General features: G+C 44.5%; 1 protein-coding gene across 1 annotated transcript in view; it reads left to right on the top strand.

Annotated features, from left to right (window-relative positions):
* Nucleotides 1-24,279, top strand: part of RHAG (Rh associated glycoprotein) — a 73,203-nt gene that overhangs the window by 24,425 nt on the left and 24,499 nt on the right. The window contains exon 2 of the mRNA XM_044288825.1: nucleotides 705-888. Coding sequence (XP_044144760.1) covers nucleotides 705-888 — 184 coding nt within the window. The remainder of the gene's footprint in view (nucleotides 1-704; nucleotides 889-24,279) is intronic.

Consider the following 24,279-nt stretch of genomic DNA (forward strand, 5'->3'; position numbering starts at 1 on the left):
GGGCCATCCCGCTCCCCAGCCTGCGAACTATCAGCAAGAAATAAAGCCTTGAAGTTCTCCTACGCAGTTCCTAATTTGTTTCTGGTCAGGTTTAGAGATGAGCGAAGTATTGTAAAATTCGATTCGATTGCTTGACCGAATAAAAAAAAAAATTGCTTTGTGACAAATTACTTCCACACAAAGAGCATTTATTTGTAAGTAGTGAGTGCAATGACACGGAGCGGCGATTGTGCCGCTCCCCATCATTGTAACCCTCAGATGCCACGTTCATTGCTGAAAGCAGCATCTGACAGTAACAACACAGTAAAAAAAAAAAAAGAAATAAAAAATCATACTTAACTTATCCCTTTGATCGCGACAAGCCGGCGTGGTGACGTCACCGTGCATGGGATTTCGTGCCAGATCTTCAATCAAGATGGTGGTGGCCAGCTCGTTGCAATCAAATAGATGAGGTAAGTTTGGCTTTTTTTATTTTTTTTACCGCCATTCAGGGAAATTCGATTCGCTACCACGAAGCATGAGGAAATTCGGCTTTGCGGCAAATCAAATTTTTCATGCAATTCAGATTGTGGACTTCAATTCGCTCAACAGTAGTCATGTTAGCTTAGATATAGAACCTGATATCTTTAATAAAGTGGATGAGTGGGAGCAGTATGTGCAGACGGATATTATCCCATCACTGAGCCCTGTCTTTCTCTCCGCAGTTTTTCAAGATGTGCATGTCATGATCTTCGTGGGTTTTGGGTTCTTAATGACCTTTTTGAAAAGATATGGATTCAGCAGCGTCGGCATCAACCTACTTATTGCAGCTTTTGGTCTTCAGTGGGGAACACTAATGCAAGGACTGTGGCACTTACATGGGGGGAAGATTGAAATTGGCATCAAAAGGTAATTTGTGTTACTGCAATGTTTATTTTATTTTTTTCTAAATTGAAATTCTGTGCGTATCTGTATTGTAGCATTGTACTATCTCTATAAGGATGTGACTTCTGTATTCTGTAATATGTCTCCAAATCCTTCTTACAGTTGTATAATAAAATTTCAAGTTCCTGCAGTCACCACTAGTTGGCGACTTTCAGAAGATGGATTTACAATATATATATAGCTGCCGATAAATATGTTACGTCTTCAGCAAGCTACTAAACCTGAGGTGGTAGGTTAGGGCATGGTGAAAGCAAATACATTTGGAGTTCTGTAACAGGAAAATGTCCAGTAACTTGAAAAAAGAAGTCATCCTACAATTTCATTGTTAGATTACACAAAGCATGAAAAAGGTGGTGAGCAGCCAAGCAGTGAGGACGGCTCCCTCTGCAGCTCCCACTAACCGGACCCTATCCTGCGCCATCTAACCTGCTAGAAGCAGTGGCCAGACCCTATTCATTGCCAACAGGCCTCCTCACTGTCTACAAGAAAAACACTGTCCGTGGCTCTTAGGTCCACTGGAGCCCAAGATACAGCCGTGGCCTATTTAGGCCTAAGAACCCCCGGCCTTGATTTGCGGGGAGAAGCGGACATGCGGACGCCGGCCCTCCAACACAGCGCCCGTCCAGGACGAGATCCACTCAGAAAGGACCCCATACTTCTCACTACAAGTCTAACTACCAGCACTCTGCAGGCACCCCAAATCCTATTATCTGTACACGCTTTCAGAGCCAGCCGGCCATATTGGAAGACACACCATCTCCTTCCCACCTCAAGGCCTGCACAGGGGATAACCCCCCCAGAGTGATAGAGGCCCATACAGACTAAAAGGGAGTACATCTCCCAACAGCCTTAACCACCTCCCGACCGCTGTACGCACCGATGCGTCCGGGAGGTGGTTGTTTAGTTCCTCCTGGACGCATCGGCGCGTCCTCTCGCGAGACGCGAGATTACGTCACAGCCGGCCCGCGCATGCGCATCGCGGGCCGGCATTTCGCAGAAGAGTATTTCGTCAGCAGCCTGCCGGCCACGATCATTGGCTGGCAGGCTGCTGATTTTAAAAAAAAACAATCAGCAGCCATATAACCCCACATATTAGTAAATATGATGGGGTTATATGGCTGCTGTGCTCCTCTGCTCCTTCTTTTGGTCGGTTGGTTCCAGCAGAGGAGCAGAGGAGCACATCTACTGTGAGTACCCACCACACCACATTTAGCCCCCAGATCACCCCAATTAACCCTTTGATCACCCCTTTTATCCCCCCTGTCAATCACTAGTGAAAGGAAAAAAGTGATCAGTGCAAACTGTCACTTTTTTTTTTCACTGGTATTGACCGTTAGGTTTTAGGTATAGTTTAGGTCCCTTGGTTAGTCAGTTAGCGCCCAGCCCACCGCACCGCAGTCCGTTATTCGCTGATTAGCGTATCGCTAATCAGCATTTGTACTTTTATAGTATCTGAAAGTGATCAAAACTGATCACGGTCAGATCTATAATAGTACTAGTGTCACTTTAGTTCGCCCTCCACCCAAAACGCAGTGTTTGCCCGATCAGGCCTGATCGGTCGCCCACACGTGCGTTTGCCCACGCCCGCCCCACCGCAGTGACAAAAAAATTTTTTTTTTTTGATCACTGCACATTCACTTTACACGCACTGCGGCGATAAAAAAATCTGTTTTGATATTTTTTATCAACCGCAGCGGCCTCCGGTACTTCGCTAGCCTCCCATTTGTAAGACAGGCTTGCTTTTTTTTTCTTGGGTAGTCTCAGGGAATACCCCGAAATTTAGTTGCCCACATGTCTAACAGGGGGTATTCTTCTGAAGAGGCCTACAGGCTTCTGACCCAGTCGGATGAGGAGTGGGAACCCTCATCTGATGAATCCAGCGGGTCAGAATACGAACCTGTAGAAAGCAGTGGCTCTCTGACCCAAAGTTCGGACGAGGAGGCTGAGGTCCCTGATAGCACCAGGCGTACCCGGCCCCGTGTCGCTAGACCGCAGGTTGCGCAGGATCCGCTTCAAGAGCAGCAGAGTGGGGCTGGTGCTGTCGGATTACGTGGTGAGGCATACACCAGCAGCCCAGCCCTTCCTGGACCTAGTACCAGCACTGCCGTACAACCTGGTGAAGTAGCGAGCACCAGAAGGGCAGTTGAAGCTGGTACGGTGGCACGTGCAGTAGTGACCCCGTCGCAGCCACCGCAAAGACGTGCCCGTAGAGCCCCTAGAATCCCAGAGGTGCTGGCAAACCCTGATTGGCAGTCCCCAACTTCAGCCGCACCCGTAGTTTTCCCTTTCACCGCCCAGTCTGGAGTTCGGGTTGAGACAGCTCAGATCGATTCGGCCCTGGGATTTTTTGAGCTGTTCTTGACTGCGGAGCTTTTAGACTTAGTCGTGGCAGAGACAAACAGGTATGCCACACAATTTATCACCGCTAACCCGGAAAGCTTTTATGCCCAGCCTTTCCGGTGGAAACCAGTCCAAGTTTCCGAATTTAAAACTTTTCTGGGCCTCCTCCTCAACATGGGCCTGACAAAAAAGCATGAATTGAAGTCATATTGGTCCACGAACCCGATTCATCACATGCCCATGTTCTCTGCTGCTATGTCCAGGACACGATTTGAGGTCATCCTGCGTTTCCTGCACTTTAGCGACAACACCGCCTCCCGTCCCAGGGGCCACCCTGCTTTTGACCGGCTCCACAAAATTCGGCCCCTCATAGACCATTTCAACCAGAAATTTGCAGATATTTATACCCCAGAGCAAAACATCTGCATAGACGAGTCCCTAATACATTTTACCGGGCGCCTTGGCTTCAAACAATACATCCCAAGCAAGCGCGCCCGGTATGGGGTCAAATTGTATAAGCTCTGTGAAAGGGCCACAGGCTATACCCACAAATTTCGGGTCTATGAGGGAAAAGATCAGACCCTGGAGCTGGTCGGTTGCCCTGACTACCTGGGGAGCAGTGGGAAGACAGTTTGGGACTTGGTGTCACCCTTATTCGGCAAGGGGTACCATCTTTATGTGGACAATTTCTACACAAGTGTGGCCCTCTTTAGGCATTTGTTTTTAGAACGGATTGGCGCCTGTGGTACCGCGCGAACTAGTCGCGTGGGCTTCCCCCAACGGCTCGTTACCACCCGTCTTGCAAGGGGGCAGAGGGCCGCACTGTGTAACGAAGAACTGCTCGCGGTGAAATGGAGATACAAGCGTGACGTTTACATGCTCTCCTCCATTCACGCAGACACGACAATACAAATTGAGCGAGCAACCCGTGTCATTGAAAAGCCCCTCTCAGTCCACGACTATAACCTCCACATGGGAGGGGTCGACTTCAATGACCAGATGTTGGCTCCGTATTTAGTTTCCCGACGCACCAGACGCTGGTATAAGAAGGTGTCTGTATATTTAATTCAATTGGCTCTGTACAATAGTTTTGTTCTCTACAGTAAGGCTGGGAGAACTGGATCCTTCCTCAAATTTCAGGAAGAGATCATCGCGAACCTCCTGTATCCAGGAGGTTCCGTGGCCCCATCCACCAGTGTAGTTAGCTGTCTACACGAGCGACACTTCCCCAGTGTCGTTGCTGGTACCTCAAACCGACCGCCACCCCGAAAAAAATGTCGTGTCTGTAGCAGGAGTGGAATAAGGCGTGACACCCGCTATTTCTGTCCTGACTGTCCCGACCACCCTGCCCTATGCTTAGGGGAGTGTTTCCGAAAGTACCACACACAGGTACACCTAGCATAGGGATCATCTCACCAGGATAGGCACACAGGGCTATTAGGGCCCATTCACTCACAGCTGCTGCAAACGTCTCCTTTCACATGGGACAAAGTGCATAACGCACTTCGCCACATCTTTGGGCGATTTGCGCTTTGCACATTGACCCATGGGGAAGGAGAGGTTTGTTCTATAAAGGTAAAAAAACAAAAAAAAAAACAAAAAAAAAAAACAGGTAAGCAACAGGTTAATGTTTAGTTCCAAAAGTTAAAGTTACATGTTCTGTTCCAAAGTTAATAAAATTATTGCGTTGTGGCCTGGTTTTTTCTTTTATTTTTTATTTTTTTGTCTTTTTACCTTCCAGGTGGACCAACCGATCGACTAGCTGCAGCACCGATGTGCATTCTGACAGAAGCATTGCGCTGCTGTCAGATTACACGCAAGTCGGTGTATGCGGCGCTGCAAGACGGGATTTTCTCCTCTGCAGTGACAGATACGTTTGCCGAGGCATACGAGCTGAGGAGGAGGCGGCGTTCCTATGCTTTGGCAAGCACTTTGTATATATATATATATATATAAAAAAAAAAAATCCCGGCAATGATTTATTCATCCACATCGATTGATGCGAATGGAGAAATCTGGTTTGCCAGGGCATACGAGCTAAGTGGGTATGGATGTAGGGCGGAGCTCCTATGTCCTGGCAGACGCCTTTCCCCTCCATTTTTTTTTTTTGGCAGAGATTTTTTCATCCACATTGATCGATGCGAATGAAGAAATCTGTGCCGTTCATTTTTTTCTTTCAGCCCAGAGGCTGAACGGAAAAAAAAATCTCATTACCTGTATGCTCAATATAAGGAGAATAGCAGAAACTCCTAATGCTGGCCATACATGTAATGATTGCGGAGACCCTCAAATGCCAGGGCAGTACAAACACCCCACAACTGACCCCATTTTGGAAAGAAGACACCCCAAGGTATTTGCTGAGGGGCATATTGAGTCCATGAAAGATTGAAATTTTTGTCCTAAGTTAGCGGAAAGTGAGACTTTGTGAGAAAAAAAAATAAATAATCAATTTCCGCAAAAAAAAAAAATTCTATGAACTTGCCAGGCCCCTCATTGGATACCTTGGGGTGTCTTCTTTCCAAAGTGGGGTCACATGTGGGGTATTTATACTGCCCTGGCTTTTTAGGGGCCCTAAAGCATGAGAAGAAGTCTGGGATCCAAATGTCTAAAAATGCCCTCCTAAAAGGAATTTGGGCCCCTTTGCGCATCTAGGCTGCAAAAAAGTGTGACACATCTGGTATCGCCGTACTCAGAAGAAGTTGGGGAATGTGTTTTGGGGTGTCATTTTACATATACCCATGCTGGGTGAGAAAAATATCTTGGTCAAATGCCAACTTTGTATAAAAAAATGGGAAAAGTTGTCGTTTGCCAAGATATTTCTCTCACCCAGCATGGGTATATGTAAAATGACACCCCAAAACACATTCCCCAACTTCTCCTGAGTACGGCGATACCAGATGTGTGACACTTTTTTGATGCCAAGGTGGGCAAAGGGGCGCATATTCCAAAGTGCACCTTTCGTATTTCACCGGTCATTTTTTACAGATTTTGATTGCAAAGTACTTCTCACACATATGGGCCCCTAAATTGCCAGGGCAGTATAACTACGCCACAAGTGACCCCATTTTGGAAAGAAGACACCCCAAGGTATTCCGTGAGGGGCATGGCGAGTTCCTAGAATTTTTTATTTTTTGTCGCAAGTTAGTGGAATATGAGACTTTGTAAGGAAAAAAGAGAAAAAAAAAAAATCATCATTTTCCGCTAACTTGTGACAAAAAATAAAAAATTCTAGGAACTCGCCATGCCCCTCACGGAATACCTTAGGGTGTCTTCTTTCCAAAATGGGGTCACTTGTGGGGTAGTAATACTGCCCTGGCAATTTAGGGGCCCAAATGTGTGAGAAGTACCTTGCAATCAAAATGTGTAAAAAATGCCCTGCAAAATCCGAAAGGTGCACTTTGGAATATGTGCCCCTTTGCCCACCTTGGCAGCAAAAAAGTGTGACACATCTGGTATCGCCGTACTCAGGAGAAGTTGGGGAATGTGTTTTGGGGTGTCATTTTACATATACCCATGCTGGGTGAGAGAAATATCTTGGCAAAAGACAACTTTTCCCATTTTTTTATACAAAGTTGGCATTTGACCAAGATATTTTTCTCACCCAGCATGGGTATATGTAAAATGACACCCCAAAACACATTCCCCAACTTCTCCTGAGTACGGCGATACCAGATGTGTCACACTTTTTTGATGCCAAGGTGGGCAAAGGGGCGCATATTCCAAAGTGCACCTTTCGGATTTCGCCGGTCATTTCTTACACATTTTGATTGCAAAGTTCTTCTCACACATTTGGGCCCCTAAATTGCCAGGGCAGTATAACTACCCCACAAGTGACCCCATTTTGGAAAGAAGACACCCCAAGGTATTCTGTGAGGGGCATGGTGAGTTCCTAGAATTTTTTATTTTTTGTCGCAAGTTAGTGGAATATGAGACTTTGTAAGAAAAAAAAAAAAAATCATCATCATTTTCCGCTAACTTGTGACAAAAAATAAAAAGTTCTATGAACTCACTATGCCCATCAGCGAATACCTTAGGGTGTCTACTTTCCGAAATGGGGTCATTTGTGGGGGTTTTCTACTGTCTGGGCATTGTAGAACCTCAGGAAACATGACAGGTGCTCAGAAAATCAGAGCCGTTTCAAAAAGCGGAAATTCACATTTTTGTACCATAGTTTGTAAATGCTATAACTTTTACCCAAAGCATTTTTTTTTTGCCCAAACATTTTTTTTTTATCAAAGACATGTAGAACTATAAATTTAGCGAAAAATTTATATATGGATGTAGTTTTTTTTGCAAAATTTCACAGCTGAAAGTGAAAAATGTCATTTTTTTGCAAAAAAAATCGTTACATTTTGATTAATAACAAAAAAAGTAAAAATGTCAGCAGCAATAAAATACCACCAAATGAAAGCTCCATTAGTGAGAAGAAAAGGAGGTAAAATTCATTTGGGTGGTAAGTTGCATGACCGAGCGATAAACGGTGAAAGGAGTGTAGTGCCGAAGTGTAAAAAGTGGCCTGGTCATGAAGGGGGTTTCACCTAGCTGGGCTGAAGTGGTTAACCTGGAACAGTCACCTGTTAGAGGCTCACAAACACTTCTAGAGCCCGGCCAGCCGGCGGCAGGACACGCTTCCCCTTCCCCCCCTCATTTTCCCTCATAGTCCCTGTCATCACCCAAAGCCTGCTTCCTCAAGAAAAGACACCTTTGAAGGCACAGCCTTAATTTTTCTGACCCTTTCTTATTGCAATAGGGGTCTGCCTAAAAACATACTCAAACAGGGGCATAGCAATTAGCAATGTTGCACTAACCCGTTATAACCCAGCTACCTGGGGCCACAAGCGAGAAGAGATGCTATACTTTTACAACCACAGGCAGCGGAATACACACAAAGACCCAGCTCTACTTTGACAGTTATGGTGAAAATTGGCCCCCACAAATCCAGGAATACGTCCATCTCTCGCCACATGAGTTTTCTGGACTCTTTTGTGCAGATGTGCCAAACATCTGCTATACCCAGACCGGTTCATCGAAGTAAAAACTCCTCCAACAGAGGTATAGAAAGAGAACTTTCTCCCTCTAATTTGTGAGTATAGAAAAGGGATGACAGGGGTCTCCCCATTTCCAGATCCTTCTTAGGAAAAGCACCCTCCAAAGCCCTGGAACCAGTGGTAAAGGAATTGCAAGACATCAAACAGGACGTGAGGAATATTGGAGGCAGGGTCGAGCAACTAGAAACCACTCTATCTTAATTGATTTCTTACACCGAAGCTGCCTCGTCAACCTTCAGCTTCTGCCAAGCACATATGAATAAAATAGTAAACTGGATGGAGGACCAAGAGAATAGGCATGGCAAAACAACTTAAGTCTAAAGGGGATCCCTGAATCAATCACAGCTGAGGCCCTTCCCGACTCTGTCAAACAAATTTTTGCCTCAATCTTAGGAGACTCCTACCCCCTAGAGATCTCTTTTGAAAGGGTGCACAGATCCCTAAAGGCCAAACCCTCAACTCCTGAACCTCCGAGAGATGTAATCTGCCATCTCTTCCACTCCAAAGTTAGAGATGACATCTTGCGTTTGGCCAGGAACAAACCCTCCGTCCCTGTCAACGGCTCAACAATATCGATCTACCAAGATCTGGCCAGAGTTACACTTTCTAAAATAAATATTCTGAGACCACTGAGAGAAAGACACCGGGACATTCCTTATAGATGGCCAATTCCCTTTTGGTCTCTCCTTCACAGTGGACAGAAAGAGATTTAGTCCTCATGCACACGAGTGTATTTTGTTTCCGTGTCCGTTCCATTTTTTTTTCTGGATAGGATGCAGACCTATTCATTTCAATGGATCCGCCAAAAATCCGTATATCCGTTCCATAGCCCTCAAAAAATATATAGCATGTCCTATTCTTGTCTGTTTTAGGCATTGTTACAATGGATCCAGAAAAAAAAAAAAAAAAAACTTATGGCATATGGATGTAATCCGTTTTTTTGTTTGGATCTGCAGGTCGTGTGGATGTAGCCTTAGGCCTCATGCAGACGATGGTTGTGTGCATTCGTGGTCCGTGGAAAAATCGGAAAATGCACCGTTTTGCATTATTATTTAGCCGCATCCGTGATCCGTGTTTCCTGTCCGTCAAAAAAATACGACCTGTCCTATTTTTTTGACGGACAACGGTTCACGGACCCATCCAAGTCAATGGGTCCGTGAAAAAACACGGATGCACACAAGATTGCATCCGCGTCCGTTGTTGTAGGCTACTTTTACACAGACGGATCCGTGAAAACTCAGATCCGACAGTATATTCTAACACAGAGGCGTTCCCATGGTGATGGGGACGCTTCAGGTTAGAATATACTAAAAGAACTGTGTACATGACTGCCCCCTGCTGCCTAGCAGGTGCTGCCAGGCAGCAGGGGGCCTCCCCCCCCCCCCTGTATTTAACACATTGGTGGCCAGTGTGGCGGCCCCCCCTTCTCCCTCCCCTGTAGTTAACTCATTGATGGCCAGTGCGGCTGGCCTCTTTGTCCCTCCCCTGTAGTTAACTCATTGGTGGCCAGTGCGGCCGGCCCCACCCTCCCTCCCCTGTAATTAACTCATTAGTGGCCAGTGCGTCCGGCCCCCCCCCCCCTCCCTCCCCTGTAGTTAACTCATTGGTGGCCAGTGCGGCCGGCCCCCCCTCCCTCCCCCTCGTAATTAAAATCCCCCCCCCCTATCATTGGTGGCAGCGGAGAGTACCTATCGGAGTCCTAGTTTAATCGCCGGGGCTCCGATTGGTAACCATGGAAACCAGGACGCTACTGCAGTCCCGGTTGCCATGGTTACTTAGCAATTTGTAGACGCATTATACTTACCCGTGAGCTGCGATGTCTGTGTCCGGCCGGGAGCTCCTCCTACTGGTAAGTGACAGGTCTGTGCGGAGCATTGCTTAATGATCTGTCACTTACCAGTAGGAGGAGCTCCCGTGGCCAGTAGTAGGTAACTAGGGAGAATTTAATTAGGAGGGGGGGCCCACTGGCCACCAATGAGTTAACTACAGGGGAGGGAGGGGGGGCCGGCCGCACTGGCCACCAATGAGTTAACTACAGGGGAGGGAGGGGGGCCGGCCGCACTAGCCACCAATGAGTTAACTACAGGGGAGGGAGGGGGGGGCCGGCCGCACTGGCCAACAATGAGTTAACTACAGGGGAGGGAGGGGGGGCCGGCCACACTGGCCACCAATGTGTTAACTACAGGGGGGAGAGGGCGGGGGTCTGCCCCCTGCTGCCTGGCAGCACCTGCCTTGCATTGTAATTCAGGACGGATCCGTTTGGCTCCGCACGGCCTCCAAAAATCAAGGAAGACCCACGGACGAAAAAACGGTCACGGATCACGGACCTACGGACCCCGTTTTTGCGGACCCTAAAATAAAACGGTCGTGTGCATGAGGCCTTATACTGAGGGATCACTCTGAACTATCTGAGATCTTACAGCTTCTAAAGATTACAGACCTGGATATACTGGACTGGTCCCCGATACAAAACCTGACAGCCCTACCAACGGTCCCACCACCAACTCCAAATGGGCATAGAAAAGTGAAATAGTAATCACAAGCGCCAGGAAAAGCTGACTAGTAGACGGATTGACGTCGACCCCACCTGATCTACCTCGTCGTCGTGGGATAAGTGTTATTTTCACCTCATTGAGATTATATCTTTGTTTGTGTTTATATTTCCTGCTTCTTTGTAATATAGCAATACCTGTTGGTTGATGGTGGGCTGATGCCGTGACACAGGGATCGACTGCCCGTTATCTAAAACCCGGTAGACTCTGTACCTATGACAACAGTGGATTCGGATCAGATATAGCAAGTAGTGTTGTCTGTACCAACTCAATTTCTCCTCTTTTTCCTTTTAGGTGTTATACTACTACTAAAGTTGGCCCCTTAGCAGGCTCGCTAATTTGATAACAACATGTTTTCTATATTGATAGAGTGTAGTTACCTTACGGTATAAACTTACACTGGCGCTGGTAGGTAGAAATATAACAGATTGAGTACAGTGGCTAGATAAATGTTCCACTATAATAGAGAATAAGTATCAATTGTTTCTATATTGCTCTCTCAAAAGCAATGCTTACGTTATGTATGTTCTGTAGCATTTCTATTTCAATTGTTTCCCTCCCTCCCCCTTCCCCCCCTACCCTTCCTGGGCTTCACGGGCAGCGCATATCACTGACAATTTACACCACACCGTCCAGATCACTGTCTGGACGAACATCCTCACAATCTTAAAATTACTACTCTTGAACTGATCTGAACGCTGAAAAATACTCCATAATTTCAAGAAAGCTCGGGTAGACGTCCTCCTCCTTCAAGAAATTCACTTCTTGAAAGTTAAAACCCCCTCCTTCCACAGACACTATTTTAACTAATAGTTCCACTCTTATACACCCACTAAAAATTCCAAAGGAGTATCCATTGCCTTTGCTAAACACATTTCTTTTGAGCCCACAGATATACATTCGGACCCAGACAGCAGAACACTTATTCGGGGAGATTAAATGGCTCACTGATCACCCTGGCCAATGTTTACCCCCTAATACTCAACAAGCTCCCTAAATCTGCACTACTTTAATACTACTAGACAGCCACAAAGTAGGTGAACTAATCATCGGGGGTAACTTCAATATAGCCCTAGACCCCCTATTAGATAGCACTTCTGGAAATCTTCCCTCTTATATGAAGCTCTCAGACACATTACAAAAATCCCTACAACTTCTGTCAGTCAAAGAGGCCTGGCGCTTCATCCACCCCTCTGATAAAGACTGCACATTATACTCCGCCCCGCACAACTCCTATCACAAGATAGATATTTTTTTTCCTCCAATAGTCATCTCTCAGCAAAATACAGACATGTAAGCATTCACTCAGACTATTCCCCTGTGGAACTACTTGTGACTCTATCTGATGACACCTCCCCTAAACCACCATGGTGCCTAAACAAGACTCTATTATGCGTACCCTTGATCCTTCGATTTTGAAGTGCCTGGACCTTTTTATTCCAACAAAATCTGAACACAGGAGTCCCCACCCCGATGGTTTGGGAAGCACATAAAGCCACAATAAGAGGGGAATTCATCTCAGTGGGAACATTTCACAAAAAAACTGAGAGACCTACAAATACAAAACCTACAACTTGAGATCAGTAAATTTAAAAACACAAATAGTCATTGACAATCTCCCATCACCACTAACTCACAACTGCACGCCTACAACTACGTGACCTACTGAAGAAAAACTCCGCCAAGATCTACATGTTGGTCAAGCACTCATTTTACGCTCGTGGAGATAAAGCATCAAAACTAATGATGTCCCTTATCAAAAGACGCAAACCCTGCACACATATCGGAAATCCGAATAAAAACAGGACGTCTCACGTCTGACCCGGCAACGATTGAACAATTCATTGAATTCTATACCTCTCTATACCAACTCAACTCAACTCAGAGCAAGACAATAGCCCACAAGATAGAACCTCCTCCATCGCAAACTTTCTATCACAAATCACTCTACCCTCTCTCATACCTACATCACACTCAGAGCTACATAAGCCTTTCTCCCCTGAGAAGGTCCGGTCCACCCTGCAGAGATGCCCGAAAAGCAGGGCCCCAGACCCAGATGGCTTCACTTGCTCCTATTACGAAACCTTCTCCACTGTCCTTCTCCCTCAGCTGACGGACGCGTGCAATGCATATCTGTCTGGGGCCCCCATACCCCGACAGGCATTGGAAGCTTACATTACACTAATTCACAAGGAAGGGAAGGACCCTTCACAATGCTGTAGTTACAGACCTACAGGTGAAACTCGAAAAATTTGAATATCGTGCAAAAGTCCATTTATTTCAGTAATGCTAATTAAAAAGAATTGCATTAATGCAGCTTAAAATTAGAATTTTGTGAAAAAGTTCAATATTCTAGGCTCAAAGTGTCACACTCTAGTCAGCTAATTAATCCATACCCCCTGAGCAAAGCGTACTTCAAAATTATGACTTTGGGGTTTCATAAGCTGTAAGTCATAATCATCCAAATTATAACAAATAAGGATTTGAAATATCTCGCTTTGCCTGTAATGAGTCTATCTCGTATATTAGTTTCACCTTTTAAGTTGCATTACTGAAATAAATGAACTTTGCACAATATACAAATTTTTCGAGTTTCACCTGTATATCATTGCTAAACACAGACTTGAAGCTTTACGCCAGTCTACTAGCAAATAGAATAAGACCCCTGATTCCTACCTTGATCTCTCCAGAACAGGTGGTATTCGTAGTAGGTAGAGAAGATAAAGATAACAATATGCGAGCCCTATCCCTTCTACAGATTGCCGCACGGAAAAAACTGCTGGGGACCAATGCGGAAAAGGCCTTCGACAGGGTGGACTGGACCTACATGAGACAAGTACTGGGTCACTTTGGTTTTGCACAAATATTTATACATGCAATTTTTGTGATGTATGCCTCCCCCACTGCCAGACTACGCATTAACCAGTCACTATCCGCCCCTTTTAAGGGTTGCCCCCTGTGTCCTATCCTGTTCGTACTGTCCTTAAAACCCCTCTTATAAATGATCAGAGAGTACACAGCTTTAAAAGGCTATGATGATGGAAGGTTCACACACAATGTCGCAGCGTACGCAGACAATATTTTGGTGATACTAACGAACCCCACATCATCGCTACCCGCACTACAATCTATACTACATAATTACGGTTTTATCGCAAACTTCAAGATAAACACAACTAAATCGGAGGCCCTGGGGATCCATATTGAAGAGAGGGAGAGGAATGCCTTACAATCCCAATATCCCTTTCAGTGGTCCACATCATACATCACCTATCCAGGTCTTAAGATCAGCTCAGTATAGAATGACCTATACATCCATAACTATGCTCCTATCCCTCATACATTTCAATCTATACTAGAGTCATGGTCCCTCCCATTCCTCTCTTGGATGGGACACAATAACCTTAATAAAGCCATTCTGCTACCAAAACTATCATACCTATTTCAGACACTCCCAATACCCCTCCCAATCTCCTTTTCTACATTCAGGAAGCTTACAAATAAATATTTGTGGCAGGATAAAAGACCCCGTTTAAACCATGCTCTACTCACTCAACACAAAACACATGGAGGTATGGCACTACCAAATTGGAGACTCTATTACGAAGCAGTGCACCTGTCCAGACTGATGCAATGGGCAAGAACAGACAATAGTAAACTATGGGTCCCCCTGGAAGAACACCTAGCAAATAACCCTCTGAGGTCCCTTCTTTGGCTGAATGAAGGTTGGTTGTTAAGTCAATACACACAGAACTCTATCACTCAGGCCTCATTGAAGATTGTGGGAGTGCCAAAAGACAAACTCAGCCCCCCATCCCCACTCATGACAGTGGCAGACCTCCCAGGACTATACCACCCTAGATATACAGATACTAGTCTGAAAGTTTCCAAACTGAGATCTATATCTGTCTCCTCATTCTTAGACACTGAAGAGATTAACAACCCACACTCCCTACACAAAGCTCACACTTGGTTACTACTAGCCCCCTATCTTGCAAATTATGACCCTGAGAGGGATCTAACCCAGTTTGAAAAACTGATAGCTTCTAAGAACCCTCCTAAACACCTACCATCTCGGGTTTACAGCATCCTCCAACAACTAAACACCCACTTGAAAGAGAATACATCTCCAAATGGAGTAAAGATCTTGACACCACCTGGACAAAACCTGAGCTAAAGCAACTGTATCGCTTATCCCACGGAATCTCCCGCTGCTAGCGCCTCCAGGAAAACTTATTCAAACTAATTACCAGATGGTATCTCACACCAGTTCAGCTCCAACAAATAAATTGTCTGAGGTCTGACGATTGTTGGAGATGTCACCAACCACAAGGCTCTATGCCCGGTGATACAGCCCTTCTGGTCTGAGATCTTGGAATTGATTAAACATATGGGCTCCTTAGACAAAACCCCATCCCCAACATCTGTACTATTAAACATTAGGCTACACGACATACCCCATACTAAAAGGAGACTTTTCCAACACCTGACCTTGACGGCAAAGTCTCTAATCCCACAACACTGGAACCAATAGACTTCACCCACAATATCTCATTAGCTACATAAGGTGAACCACATTTACCACATGGAAGAACTCTCAGCCTGGGAATCCAGGTCACACGTTAGCTTTCAAAGGACCTGGGCAGATTGGGTCACCTACCGAAAAACCTTACCTTTCTTTAATAAGTTTGCGGAGGACGACCCCAACAATAGGATTAGTAGAACTACAGGTAACAGCACACTGCTAGTCAATTGCACAAAGATATACGTAAATATTAAATAAAAATAGTGGCTTAGTGGCCATACTTACTGCAAAAGCAGCTAGAAGCTCTTTGCGCATATAATTGATCAAACATACAGTACAGACCAAAAGTTTGGACACACCTTCTCATTCAAAGAGTTTCCTTTATTTTCATGACTATGAAAATTGTAGATTCACACTGAAGGCATCAAAACTATGAAGTAACACATGTGGAATTATATACATAACAAAAAAGTGTGAAACAACTGAAAATATGTCATATTCTAGGTTCTTCATAGTAGCCACCTTTTGCTTTGATTACCAGGTAGTCACCTGAAATGGTCTTCCAACAGTCTTGAAGGAGTTCCCAAAGATGCTTAGCACTTGTTGGCCCTTTTGCCTTCACTCTGCGGTCCAGCTCACCCCAAACCATCTTGATTGGGTTCAGGTCCGGTGACTGTGGAGGCCAGGTCATCTGGCGCAGCAGCCCATCACTCTCCTTCATGGTCAAATAGCCCTTACACAGCCTGGAGGTGTGTTTGGGGTCATTGTCCTGTTGAAAAATTAATGATTGTCCAACTAAACGCAAACCGGATGGAATAACATGCCGCTGCAAGATGCTGTGGTAGCCATGCTGGTTCAGTATGCCTTCAATTTTGAATAAATCCCCAACAGTGTCACCAGCAAAGCACCCCCACACCATCACACCTCCTCCTCCATGCTTCACGGTGGGAACCAGGCATGTAGAGTCCATCCGTTCACCTTTTCTGCGTCGCACAAAGACACGGTGGTTGGAACCAAAGATCTCAAATTTGGACTCATCAGATCAAAGCACAGATTTCCACTGGTCTAATGTCCATTCCTTGTGTTCTTTAGCACAAAAAAGTCTCTTCTGCTTGTTGCCTGTCCTTAGCAGTGGTTTCCTAGCAGATATTCTACCATGAAGGCCTGATTCACACAGTCTCCTCTTAACAGTTGTTCTAGAGATGTGTCTGCTGCTAGAACTCTGTGTGGCATTGACCTGGTCTCTAATCTGAGCTGCTGTTAACCTGCGATTTCTGAGGCTGGTGACTCAGATGAACTTATCCCCCGCAGCAGAGGTCTTCCTTTCCTGGGGCGGTCTGCATGTGAGCCAGTTTCTTTGTAGCGCTTGATGGTTTTTGTGACTGCACTTGGGGACACTTTCAAAGTTTTCCTAATTTTTCGGACTGACTGACCTTCATTTCTTAAAGTAATGATGGCCACTAGTTTTTCTTTACTTAACTGCTTTTTTCTTGCCATAATGCAAATTCTAACAGTCTATTCAGTAGGACTATCAGCTGTGTATCCACCTGACTTCTCCACAACGCAACTGATGGTCCCAAAACCCATTTATAAGGCAAGAAATCCCACTTATTAAACCTGACAGGGCACACCTGTGAAGTGAAAACCATTTCAGGTGACTACCTCTTGAAGCTCATCAAGAGAATGCCAAGAGTGTGCAAAGCAGTAATCAAAGCAAAAGGTGGCTACTTTGAAGAACCTAGAATATTACATATTTTCAGTTGTTTCACACTTTTTTGTTATGTATATAATTCCACATGTGTTAATTCATAGTTTTGATGCCTTCAGTGTGAATGTACAATTTTCATAGTCATGAAAATAAAGAAAACTCTTTGAATGAGAAGTTGTGTCCAAAATTTTGGTCTGTACTGTATGTCGAGCCCATTTACCAGACGACAAGGTGGCTTCTAATTAGATGGGGCCTACTCTAACATGCCTCTCCTGGGCTTACAGCCTACAATCTGGGCAAAGTAGCACCCAGCTATATCCTATGCATGCCTCTCCCAGGCTGCCAGCCTGCAATATGGGCAAGGTAGGATACAGCTATACAATCTTTCTAATTAAAAGCACATGGTAAATGGGCAGGACGAGCACGGTTCAAACTCACCACCAGGGGCGCCACCGCCCCAATGGCAGTGACAATAGGGAAGAAAAACAAACGAACCAGCACCTCCATAATAAGTAAATTTGAGAATGCAGGTGCACGCTACCATGGCTGAAACATAATGGGATTAGTAGAACTACAGGTAACAATTGTTGAGTGGGGCTAAGGTTGAAAGAGCCTCACTGATATTTCAATATTCTATATGCGTAAGGGCCCACCACAAAGATGTGTGGGGAAATATCCTTATTAAAATATAACTTTTATACGATATGCAATAAAAATACACCATGGGATGCATCAACATAACATACATACATACAAACCGGATTCCAAAAAAGTTGGGACACTAAACAAATTGTGAATAAAAACTGAATGCAATGATGTGGAGATGGCAAATGTCAATATTTTATTTGTAATAGAATGTAGATGACAGATCAAACGTTTAATCCGAGTAAATGTATAATTTTAAAGGAAAAATACGTTGATTCAAATTTTCACGGTGTCAACAAATCCCAAAAAAGTTGGGACAAGTAGCAATAAGAGGCTGGAAAAAGTAAATTTGAGCATAACGAAGAGCTGGAAGACCAATTAACACTAATTAGGTCAATTGACAACATGATTGGGTATAAAAAGAGCTTCTCAGAGTGGCAGTGTCTCTCAGAAGCCAAGATGGGTAGAGGATCACCAATTCCCACAATGTTGCGCAGAAAGATAGTGGAGCAATATCAGAAAGGTGTTACCCAGCGAAAAATTGCAAAGACTTTGCATCTATCATTATCAACTGTGCATAACATCATCCGAAGATTCAGAGAATCTGGAACAATCTCTCTGCGTAAGGGTCAAGGCCGTAAATCCATACTGGATGCCCGTGATCTCCGGGCCCTTAAACGACACTGCACCACAAACAGGAATGCTACTGTAAAGGAAATCACAGAATGGGCTCAGGAATACTTCCAGAAACCATTGTCAGTGAACACAATCCACCGTGCCATCCGCCGTTGCCAGCTGAAACTCTACAGTGCAAAGAAGAAGCCATTTCTAAGCAAGTTCCACAAGCTCAGGCGTTTTCACTGGGCCAGGGATCATATAAAATGGAGTGTGGCAAAATGGAAGACTGTTCTGTGGTCAGACGAGTAACGATTCAAAGTTCTTTTTGGAAATCTGGGACGCCATGTCATCCGGACCAAAGAGGACAAGGACAACCCAAGTTGTTATCAATGCTCAGTTCAGAAGCATGCATCTCTGATGGTATGGGGTTGCATGAGTGCGTGTGGCATGGGCAGCTTGCATGTCTGGAAAGGCACCATCAATGCAGAAAAATATATTCAGGTTCTAGAACATCATATGCTCCCATCCAGACGTCATCTCTTTCAGGGAAGACCCTGCATTTTTCAACAAGATAATGCCAGACCACATTCTGCATCAATCACAACATCATGGCTGCGTAGGAGAAGGATCCGGCTACTGAAATGGCCAGTCTGCAGTCCAGATCTTTCACCTATAGAGAACATTTGGCGCATCATAAAGAGGAAGGTGCAACAAAGAAGGCCCCAGACGATTGAACAGTTAGAGGCCTGTATTAGACAAGAATGGGAGAGCATTCCTATTTCTAAACTTGAGAAACTGGTCTCCTCGGTCCCCAGACGTCTGTTGAGTGTTGTAAGAAGAAGGGGAGATGCCACACAGTGGTGAAAATGGCCTTGTCCCAACTTTCTGGGGATTTGTTGACACCATGAAATTCTGATTCAACATATTTTTCCCTTAAAATGGTACATTTTCTCAGTTTAAACTTTTGTTCCGTGATTTATGTTCTATTCTGAATAAAATATTAGAAGTTGGCACCTCCACATCATTGCATTCAGTTTTTATTCACGATTTGTATAGTGTCCCAACTTTTTTGGAATCCGGTTTGTACATATAAGGGGTCCAAATGGGTACCCCACTGCTGGTAGAACAAAGGTAAGTAAATAGATCTGCTGCGCCTGTGTGGACTCAAGCAGTCTTACCCGACCAACCAGATGGCTAGGATCAGCTTGGCTTTGGTATTGCCTGGACCGGACGGTGTCTCGTGTTGGCGTTATGTCAGAAGGAGTAGTGATGCTGTGCCTTATCTCACCCTAGACACTTGGGGGAAGGGGACTGCTCCCATACTGCCTACCTACACAGAGCACTCGCCCTAGAAAGGGCGACCCCGTCTGGATACCTGTCCCTAGTTATGGACCTGATCACTAGCACTATTAAAATGCAAATTCCTTCAGACCTCCTGACGTGGCACGTTTCTGTTGTGTCGACTCCTCGGGGGAAAATGGTACACATAGAAAAAAACATATAACATGTGCGACCGCAGGTAAAAAAGACCCTGCAGCAAAAAATTGGAGAAGGCTCTATCAACTTCAGTGAGAGCCTATGGACTGACACCCCTGGTGTTGGAATGCAGTGCTGCAGAGGGATAGATGTTCCTCTGCTAGTCATAGTGTGAGGATATGGTGGTCCTCACTTAAGGTAATGTCCCTATAGTTCTAGGGATTCCTCAACATCTACCAGCCACACTGATACATACCTCTGTGGGATTTAAATAGAGCCCATGCGCGCCTCTCTTGAATGGACCGCCCTGTGATTGTCCGCATCGGCGTCCGACGTCACACGCATGCGCTGCGCGACAACACGTCAGACGTCGGCAACACGTGATACCGGCGGACAATCACAGTCACGGAGAGGCGGTAGAGAGGGAGGGTTGCCTGGGAAACAATGTCAACAGATAGAAGCGTCCATAGTAATGCTGTGACACAAAATCGCAGCAAGATTATACTGGCATTTCTTGCATGAATATAGGAGACAAGATTAGTCGCAGAAGACACTACAGTTGGAGCCGGATATATTAGGGAAACACCAAGATATTAAGAGGTCCATCCCACCAGCCTATTATATGAAGCACCCATAGTCAAGCCTTTCATTAAGACCCAGGGCCGCACAGGTTTTGAGACGGAAGATCCAGCGCGATTCTCGCTGGAGGAGGTTCTTGTCCTAATCACCTCCTCTAAAGGGAGGCTTCACCAGGTCAATGCCCATAAATCTTAGCGGGGCACTGCCATTGTGGGCAGTGTGTACATGCTTGGATAGTGGGGTATCCCGTTTATGTGAGATATTTCCCAGATGCTCCCCTATCCTCCTCCTGAATTCTCGTATCGTCTTGCCTATGTACTCCATCCCACATTCACACTGAATGCGGTATACGATCCCTCTGGACTTGCAGTTAATAAAATGTGGGATGGAGTATTGTTTGCCTGTCACGTGGCTTACAAATGATTTTGTAGTCTGTATGAATTTGCATGCTACACAATTACCACATTTGTGACAGCCCACAGTCTTAGACCGCAACCAAGTGGACTTTGTGAGATTGGGTTCATAGTGGCTGTGTACGAGTTTATCACGCAAGTTGGGCCCCCTTCTGTAGGTGATTTGAGGTTGATCACCTAGCACATCATTCAAGTCTGGGTCCATTTTAAGGACCTCCCAGTGACGTTGTATGATGTGCTTAACTTGTTTGGACCCTCTGTCAAAATTAGTGATAATTCTTCACACTTTAGCCTGAGAGGTGGGAGATTGATTCGGAGTTAGTAGAGAGGATCTTGGGCGAGACAAGGCAGTCTGGTATGCAGACCTCAGGACGTGATCTGGGTATCCCCTTAATAAGAACCTCCTCCTCAGATCAGCTGCCTGTATGATAAAATCATGCTTGTCTGAACAGTTGCGTCTGAGTCGCAGGTATTGGCTCCTGGGGATCCCTCTCCTGAGTAGAACTACAGGTAACAGCACACTGCTAGTCAATTGCACAAAGATATACGTAAATATTGAATAAGAAAAAAATAGCGGCTTGGTGGCCATACTTACTGCAAAAGCAGCTAGAAGCTCTTTGCGCATATAATTGATCAAACATATTTCGAGCCCATCTACCAGACGACAAGGTGGCTTCTAATCAGATGGGGCCTACTCTAACATGCCTCTCCTGGGCTTACAGCCTACAATCTGGGCAAAGTAGCACCCAGCTATATCCTATACATGCCTCTCCCAGGCTTTCAGCCTGCAATATGGGCAAGGTAGGATACAGTACAATTTATCTAATTAAAAGCACAATGTCAGCAATTTTCAAGCCCGCCCACCACCTGCCCTTCCCCCCTCCCATCCCTTCACCATCTCCCCTCCCTTCACCCTCTCCCATCCCTTCACCCCCTTGTTATTCAAATGGATTATTGTTGACTTGTTACATTGATGACTTGAGCGCTTGTCACTTCTAATCTCTGTATTTATTGGTTATTTATATTGCTTCTGTGGGTAGATATTGCTATTTCATACATTGTAAGGGCCAGTTCACCTGAGGGGTAAGGTCATGTGATATGTTTATAGAGCTGGTTGTTATGGATGTGGCGATACCTAATATGTCTACTTTTATTAATTTATTTTACTTTAATACAATAGCTTTTTTGAAACAAAAAAATGATGTTTTAGTGTCTCCATAGTCTGAGAGCTATAGTTTATTTTTTATTTTTTGACCAATTGTCTAATTTTTTGCGGGATGAGGTGATGGCTTTATTGGTACCATTTGGGGGGGCATACACCTTTTTGATCGCTTGATGTTGCACATTTTCGGATGTAAGGCTACAAAAATTGCTTTTTTTGACAGTTTTTTTGGGTGTTTATTGGACGGGGTGGATCATGTGATATATTTATAGAGCCGGTCCTTACGGATGTGGTGATACCTAATATGTGTGTTTTTTATTTTTATTTTTTTCAATTTTTTATTATAAAATCTGGGGAAAGGGGCCGCGGCATAGAAGGGGTTAATCCACTGGCATCGGCTTTTACAGCAATGCTTGCGAATACAGCAGGGGCCCGGCTATCAGTGACTGACAAGCCCCTGCAGTGATCAGGCGCGTACCGCTTAGGTGCCCACCAGATCACCATGACGTAATAGTACGTCCAAATGCAGGAAGTCACTTGCCGCCATGACATACTAACATTTCCTTTATAGACTCGACTTCCGACCTATATGTACAATGGCGGTCAAAGGAGGGCTTAAATTACGGGATTCGCTGTGTAATAGAGCCGGAACCCGCCTCCCACATTTGTATTTAGCAATTAATTATACCCATTGGTGGCGCAGAGGCCACAGCCCCTCCTCTTCTCCCAAGTATTATAATAATGTTAATTATATTCATTGGTGAGGCAGTGTTAACAGCCTCTCCCCTCCTCACCAGTATTATAATAATGTTTATTATATTCATTGGTGGTGCAGTGGCCACAGGGTCCCCCCCTCCTCAGTATTTGCATTATTGGCAGCTTCCGATAAGAGCCCCAGCAGTAAAATAGCGTGGCTTCGGTCAGTTACCATGGCAGCCAGGACGCTACTGAAGCCATCCATGGCTGCCATGGTAAGCTCCCTGCTGCTATGTGCACAAAGCCCAGGGCAGCAGGGACAGTGTAAAATCCTATTCACCCTAATTGATCTCTATTAGGATAAGTAAGACAAGGGTTAAATATTAAAAGTTTAAATGGCCCCATTTCCCAATTTTACATATTAAATATGTAAACAATAAAAAATAAACATATTAGGTATTGCCACGTTAGAAACAGTCTGAACTATGACAATTTGCCATTTTTTTGTCACCTTGTCCCCCCCCAAACATTAGTATAGGACTGTTCTATTATGGCCCAGAAGTTCCATAAAATGTGGAATGCACACAGCTTTTTTTCTGTTTTATCTTTTCCGCGTGGTATCGAGTATTGCAATACTTTTTTATGGTATCGAAATACTGTAGAATCAAAATTATGGTATTGTGACAACCCTATATAGATCATACATCAATCTGTGCCTAAAGACTGGAGACTATAATCTGGAATATTATCCCCTTAAGGATTCAGCCCTATTTCACTTAAAGGACCAGGCCATTTTTTGCAAATCTGACCAGTGTCACTTTAAGTGCTGATAACTTTAAAACGCTTTGACTTATCCAGGCCTTTCTGAGATTGTTTTTTCGTCACATATGGTACTTCATGACACTGGTAAAATGAAGTAAAAAAAAATAATCATTTTTATTTATAAAAAAATACAAAATTTACCAAAAATTTGTAAAAAATTGCAAATTTCTAAGTTTCAATTTCTCTACTTCTATAATACATAGTAATACCTCCAAAAATAGTTATTACTTTACATTGCCCATATGTCTACTTCATGTTTAAATCATTTTGGGAATGATATTTTATTTTTTGGGAATGTTACAAGGCTTAGAAGTTTAGAAGCAAATCTTGAAATTTTCCAGAAATTTTCAAAAACCCAATTTTAGGGATCAGTTCAGGTCTGAAGTCACTTTGCGAGGCTTACATAATAGAAACCACCCAAAAATGACCCCATTCTGTAAACTACACCCCTCAAGGTATTCAAAACTGATTCTACAAACTTTGTTAACCCTTTAGGTGTTCCACAAGAATTAATGGAAAATAGAGATACAATTTAAAAATTTCACTTTTTTAGCAGATTTTCCATTTTAATAATTTTTTTCCGGTTACAAAGCAAGGATTAACAGCCAAACCAAACTCAATATTTATTGCCCTGATTCTGTAGTTTACAGAAACACCCCATATGTGGTCGTAAACCGCTGTACGAGCACACGGCAGGGCGCAGAAGGAAAGGAATGCCATATGGTTTTTGGTAGGCATGATTTGCTGGACTGTTTTTTTGACACCATGTCC

This window comes from Bufo gargarizans, chromosome 4, assembly GCF_014858855.1.
Source record: "Bufo gargarizans isolate SCDJY-AF-19 chromosome 4, ASM1485885v1, whole genome shotgun sequence".
Lineage (NCBI taxonomy): Eukaryota > Metazoa > Chordata > Amphibia > Anura > Bufonidae > Bufo > Bufo gargarizans.